At 44.9% G+C, this 6,390-nt stretch overlaps 1 protein-coding gene across 1 annotated transcript; it reads right to left on the bottom strand.

Annotated features, from left to right (window-relative positions):
• Window positions 1-4,318: 4,318 nt before the first annotated feature.
• On the bottom strand, window positions 4,319-5,932 carry LOC119330677 (NAC domain-containing protein 92-like). Its single transcript, XM_037603793.1, has 2 exons — window positions 5,305-5,932; window positions 4,319-5,191 (listed from the first exon to the last, which is right to left on the bottom strand). The coding sequence occupies exons 1-2, from the start codon at window positions 5,806-5,808 to the stop codon at window positions 4,646-4,648; spliced, it is 1,050 nt and encodes a 349-aa protein (XP_037459690.1). The 5' UTR covers window positions 5,809-5,932; the 3' UTR covers window positions 4,319-4,645.
• Between the last annotated feature and the right edge of the window lie 458 nt (window positions 5,933-6,390).

Here is a 6,390-nt window from a genome sequence, read left to right as displayed (position 1 = left end):
AAGGTTTGTAATAACATGGTTTTTGGCCCTTTTCTTTTTCTTTTAATTTAATTGGTTTTTGCTCTGTTTTCCTTTTTGGAGTGGTTCTGTGGCCTTGCCACCTGGGAAATCACCTTCTTTTCCTCTCCCAAGTGACTCATGATCCTCAAAACCTTACCAAGATCATGTCACTTCACTCCTTAACCAAACCCTAAAATCTTTTTCTAGGAAATATTCCTTTTTTTCTATTAAAGGAAAAACCCTATCTGCCCTAGGTTGTGAAGTAACCTATATTTCTACACATCCAAAAATCCCCAAATAATTCTTATAATTTTTTTGGTCCAAATCTTCCTAAAATATGGTAAAATATTTCATTGGTCATGTTTCTCATCACGCTCAATAAATTCATTTCCTATTTCGTCCTAAATGGCACATTGCGAAGCAAGTGCTATTTATCTTTGCCCATTTGACCCCAAACGTTTTGGACATCTTTTCCTGTCCAAATAATTGACATGTGCCAAAATTCAACTTTATTTGCCTTGCCAAAGTTCCTTAGTGATTTTTCAAAGTTCCTTTCCGAGGGAAGCCTTTGTGAAGGAAGTGCTATCTATGATTATCCAAATGAGTTGAAATTTTGCACACTCCTTCATGTGCTCATATTATGACAGTCATACAAATTTCTGCCCCATCCAATCATCTATGTGAGCACAGGATCAAATCTTTGCTTCTGTTAATATTTTCCGGTTATGAAGCAAGTATAATTTATATTGCTTAAAAAATCCTGATAAATTACCAGATCATGATCCTACCCCAATAACCTCTCTCCACCAAATATGGGACCAATCCATCAAGCCAATACTCCTCTAGAATTTTTGCAAGTTTCTGTCCAAAGGAGATGTTTGTGAAGCAAGTACCACTTTGGTTTGTCCAATTAGTATGAAATTTTTACAGCATCTTAGTATGGCCAAATCACTAAGACTTGACAAATTTCAGCTCAAGTTGATTCTTGATGTGAGTGCATCATCCTAATTTAGTATTCTGACCAGATTTGGCAGTTGCAAAGCAGATACATTAAATCTTGATCCAGTTATCCTCAAAATCTCCAGGATTATAGTCCTTCATAATCTAATCACCCAGACAAACTTTTTGGACCCAACCAAGTTAGTGTTGATCACTAGTGCACGTTCAAGTTTACTGCAGTAAACTTCAGAGGTGGATTACCATTTAACCAAAGCGATTTTCACCGAGCTACCACCGCAGTTGAAACCTCCCCTGGAAGGACTAACCCCTAGACATCTTTTGCCATAGCTCGTGGCATTGTGTGCACCAGTGCACGCGGTGACCACCGTTTTGGCATGCACCGGCCGCGTCCAGGGCGTCTTCTTTCTCGGGCCCCTTCTCTGCTCGGCGTCTCAGAGAGCACGGGCCTGTCTAGCGGGTTCCTCGCATCGTCGTCGTCCTCCTAGAGCCACTTCCCCCTCCATAAGCCCCTCCATTAGCGTTCTTCGCTGCGCGCCCACGGGCGCACTATGGCCGACCGAGCACTAATGGAGCCGGCTGTTTCCCCTCTGCGCCCTCAGCCCCTCCTACACTGTGTACCACTATGGCTCATCCGCTCCCCCTTCGCCGCGATCCCGCGCCTCCCCGTGATCGCTGGCCATCGCCAGAGCGTTGGCCCAATCCCCGCAGCGACACTCGAGCTCGACCTCCCTTGCCCGGCTATATATAGCCCTCCCTGCAGCCTCCCGAGCACATCAGCCTCCTCTCCTCCCTTCTCTAGATCTCCCTAGTCACTTCCTCGAGCACCAGAGCCTCCCCCCGACCCCCACGGTCGCCATTGCCGCTGGTGACCTCCTCCCAAATTAGCGCCAACCCAAGCTCTTATCGTCCTTCTTCCACCTCCAGTAGACCACCTGGAGCACCATGAGCCTCCACAACTCTTTGCTTTTTTCTGGGGTGGGCGTTGGCCATGAGTTCCATCGACGTCTGAAGCTGCCGTCCGCCGTGGTCGCGGCCCCGCTCGTCTCCGTGTTCTCCAATGAGCATACTGCCCCAGTCGGGTGCGCCTCTCCGTGCAGCTCATTCTGGTGGGTCGGGCACCGCCAGCGATGGCCGGAGCTGGCCGGACAAGCTCCCGCACCAGTGACCTCCCGCTGGAGCACGAGCGAGCGTGGGCGAGATGATGACAACGATGACCACGCCCCTGGGGCCCGCCTATCAGCCTCTCCGCGCTGACTGGGCCGGCCCGCTGACGTGGTTATGTGGAGGTGTACTCCAGAGAGTACGTCTTTGCTTAACGAAAACGTATTCAACTTCTTCATCGGGCGAAAAGACACTTTCTCTGCAGGGAAGCGTATTCCCAGAAAGGCGCGTTCTGTTTTTCCCATTAAGGGCCTGTTTGGGATGATTTCTTTACAGATAGGTCCCTAACAGAAAACCTCTATATCTTTTTGATCCTAACTCCAAATTAGGTGAATCTAAAGCCCACTTCTTTGTCTCGTCGAGCCCGTTCTGTTGGTTCCATTTTCACTATGGTTAGACACTGTGAAAATGACATTTTTTCCCTTGCACGTAAACCTCTACAGAGTGTATATTAAATCTATCGATAGCCGTGCCCGCAGATAAGGGCCCAGTTCGTGTCGGTCACACTGTGAGTCAACAGTAATAATAATAATGTGCTTAATAACAACCACGGTTTAATGATGAGATAAGTTGGTTATGTGATCCTTGAATGACCACCGTTTGGTTAAGAGGTAACCCGTTGAGCCTAGAGTGGTTCCGTTTGTGATCCTTGAATGATCACTATTTGGTTACGAGGTAAACCGTTGAACCAAGAGTGGTTCCGTTCGTGATCATGAGATGATCACCGTGGTATCGAGGAGACCGAGATGTGGGATATGCGTGGTGTTGTGTGAGAATCGTGGGTAAAGATCAAGCTCCTTGTGGTCATTTAATGATTACTATGGTATTGTTTATACCAAGATTGATTTGATCCTGAGATGATCGTGTGATGTCCGAGGTTGGTAAGTGATGCCTGTGATGGTTACGAGGTAATCGAGCAGAATAAATGGTGCATATAGTGTCATCATGTTGCATGCTAGTATCATCAGATATATATGTTCATGCCATGCTCATATTATTCCAGCTGTATCATGTTCATGTGGTTCATGCCATGTTATTATGATAATCTCATGATAAATTCCTGCTTAATCGGTAATTGCCATGCTATTGTTTGTCTTGAATGCTTTTGGTTATTGTGAGCTTGCAAGTACATTCAATGTACTGACCTGGCGTGTCATGCCAGTTTGCAGGTCATGCCGTGATTGCTTGATTGCTTGTCGTGGTTTCCGTTCGTGGGAGCTAGGATAAGCGTTCCAGCCAGAGTCCCTGCGGAGTGGAGTTCATCACCATCGTCCCTATTCCGCTACTAGAAGTTTTGTTTTTCCGCTGGCTTCGAGTTGTTCTGCTGCTTGCATAGAGCAACTGAGGATGGCATAGTGTCGCAGTGCCGATGTTATTCCTTGTAATGTCAGAGACCTTGTATTCATATTTGTGTAATAATAGAAAGCTAGTTTGTTCTATGCTAAGCGGTGCCGTATTCCAGAAGACTTCTCCTGGATCTCTGAGCTGGAATACGGGGCGTTCCGGTTTCTCTGAGCTGGGGTGCCACAAGTATGAACCCTAGGCATTGTCTCTAAGCATTGCAATACCGTTTGTGCTCTGTATCACTTGCTACCTTGTTGTTTTTTATTTTTTGGATTACAAAAACCTATATCTACTATCCATACTACACTTGTATCATCATCTTGTCGCTGAATTAGTAGACCTATATAATTTACCATTTTATTTGGTGTATTGGGGACACAAGAGATTTCTTGTATTTTACTGCAGGGTTGTTTGAGAGAGACCATCTTCATGCTACACCTCCCACGGACTGATAAACCTTAGGTCATCCACTTGCAGGAAATTTGTTGCTGTCCTACAAAACTCTACACTTGGAGGCCCAAGAAAGTGTACAAGAATAAAATTTGCGTAGTAGACATCACACTCTTTTACTTATTGCTATTTACATTTCGTTGCAACTCCACCATCACAAATCACTACACTATTACGCTTTTAGCACTTACGGGATGGATTTGTCATTTATCAACTAAACCAATAGGGGATAAATGGACATGCACATTCAGTTTCTAAAATAAATTAACCAATGCATTTAAAAAATTAAAGTGGAAGTAAGAGTTTGTAGGGTGGATGGGAATCTCTCTTTATTAGTGCATGCCCAAAATTTGTTTCCAAATAATTATACATATGTAATCAAATCCACAATAATACATCTAGGAAAATATTCATAATTAAACAAAATAGTTTATTCCACAGACGATAAAAACATGCTTGATGTACACACTGATAGGTATTTTACAACATGGAAATGTAGCTAGGTATACACCGGCGGGTGGTGCATACACATGGCAGTACACATACAGACAATACTAGCACAAGAGAGGCATGCCAAGCAAGACAATGCATACAAACTCTCTTGTGATCATGCTGAAAAATGAAATGCGGCGCAAACCAATACAGATGTTGGTATATATCAACCGATCTTCTGGTGGATGATTATTTTATGCATGCACACATGTATATGTTCTCGCGAGTCATATGATCGTCAATACTTCCACATGCCATCCATGCCCATGTTCATTGACAAGATCTCGCCGGAGGTTGCTATGCCACCATTACCCTGGTTGTTGTTGCTCAACCAGGTCACAACGTCCTCGTGAGACACTATGGACGATGAACCATACCCAGGATCGACTCCAACCATGAAGCCCTGGTCTACACTCATCTCCATCATCTGTTGTTGCTGGTGGTGGTTGTAGGATGACATCGATGACTGTGGTGAGGCCATCATTTGTTGGTAGTGGTTACCAAAGTCATGGTTGTTCATCATCGGAAGTACCGCACGGCCCATCGCAAACGATCCGGCCTCGAAGGTATGCATCTGGTACAAAGAAGTTTCAGGCAACGGAGGCGGTGGTGCCAATGAAGACAACATGTCATAGTCCATGAGAGGAATCAATGTACTAGATTTGAGAAAGCTCTGTTGTTTCTCTTCCCCCATGGACATGGGAATGGACATGTCAGATGATGGCATCATCACCTTCTTCAGTCCAGTGCTTTTATGGAAGATTCTACAAACCACATACTCCCCCTACCAACATAGATAAACTAAATTAGTGCAAATCAACAACGGTCGGTAGCTAGATATGTATGTACATGCATATTCATGAGTCATGAGTACTAATAGTTAATGTTTAAAAATACCTTGGAAGATGCATTAATGGTGGTGGCTTTGGCGATGTCAGCGGGCAGGCCGGGTGTGGGTTGCTTACCGCTCTTGAGTCTGTACTCGTGCATGATCCAGTTTGTCTTCTCCCCCTTGGGGGCCCTTCCCTTGTAGAATACGAGCGTCTTCTTCATGCCGATGATACTCATGGTCGGTGGGTGGATGATCTCCTTGTCCTTTCCGGTGGCCTTCCAATAACCGGCCTTCGTGGCCCGGTTGGTCCGTATCCCGGTGGAGTACTTGAGACCCTTCTGGGAGAAGAAGTATCGCCCCTTCTCCCCCATGTTTACCTTATTTAGGAGATCCCATGGCTCACATTTGTTCAGGTCCACCTCCTTAACCACCGTGGTGTCGAAGACTTTCTTCAGCACCTTGGGGACCAAGTAGAAGGTGATGATCTCCATGTCCGTCGGTTGAAACCTGAACCCTGGTGGCAGATTCAGTTGTTGTTGATGATGTTGAACTTGAAGGTGGTCTGCCATGGCGAAGGCTTTGTGGGAAATGGGTGCTGAGGTGGAACAAATATTGGGGACAACAATGGATATGTGTGTATCTATGGAAGGAATTCAGTGATATCTAGAGATATGAGAGTGAGGTGCCTAAATAGGAGCTAATGCGTGCACCGGCAAGACACTTGCGAGAGAAGCCTTGGCATTTTCTAGGCTTTGTTTATTTGTTCTTACTGGCAATGGATGGATGGATGGACGGATGTGAGCTAGCTAGATAGATAGAGATAGTTGGCTATACTTTACAACTGTGTGCTACTTATCTTGCTGTGGGCGGCATGCCCAGGTGGTGACAGCTGCTACATTTCATGAACTCCAAGCCATGACATGCCAAATTGAACACTTTTGGTTTGTTCTCGTTCTTGTTAATGTATTCATATCTACTGATCATGCTATGCTCCACCCTATTGCTAACATTTGGCTTTGCGATGCAAAGCAAACATATGTTGTTTTCCATGTGTCATATGTATGCTTCCACCATATGAATTCATATTTATATACAAGATATGTAGGTAAAGTCGGTTAGTTTTCATATTCTAGCCTATGCATTCATATACT

The sequence above is a fragment of the Triticum dicoccoides genome, chromosome 7A (genome assembly GCF_002162155.2).
Source record: "Triticum dicoccoides isolate Atlit2015 ecotype Zavitan chromosome 7A, WEW_v2.0, whole genome shotgun sequence".
NCBI lineage: Eukaryota > Viridiplantae > Streptophyta > Magnoliopsida > Poales > Poaceae > Triticum > Triticum dicoccoides.
This window is presented reverse-complemented; position numbering and strand designations above follow the sequence as displayed.

Bases quoted from the DNA above. Each gene is read 5' to 3' on its own strand.
- LOC119330677 (XM_037603793.1), bottom strand. From the start codon at position 5,808: ATGGCAGACCACCTTCAAGTTCAACATCATCAACAACAACTGAATCTG. The intron at 5,192-5,304 runs GTATTTTTAAAC...CTATGTTGGTAG, and splicing joins CCATTAATGCATCTTCCAAG to GGGGAGTATGTGGTTTGTAG.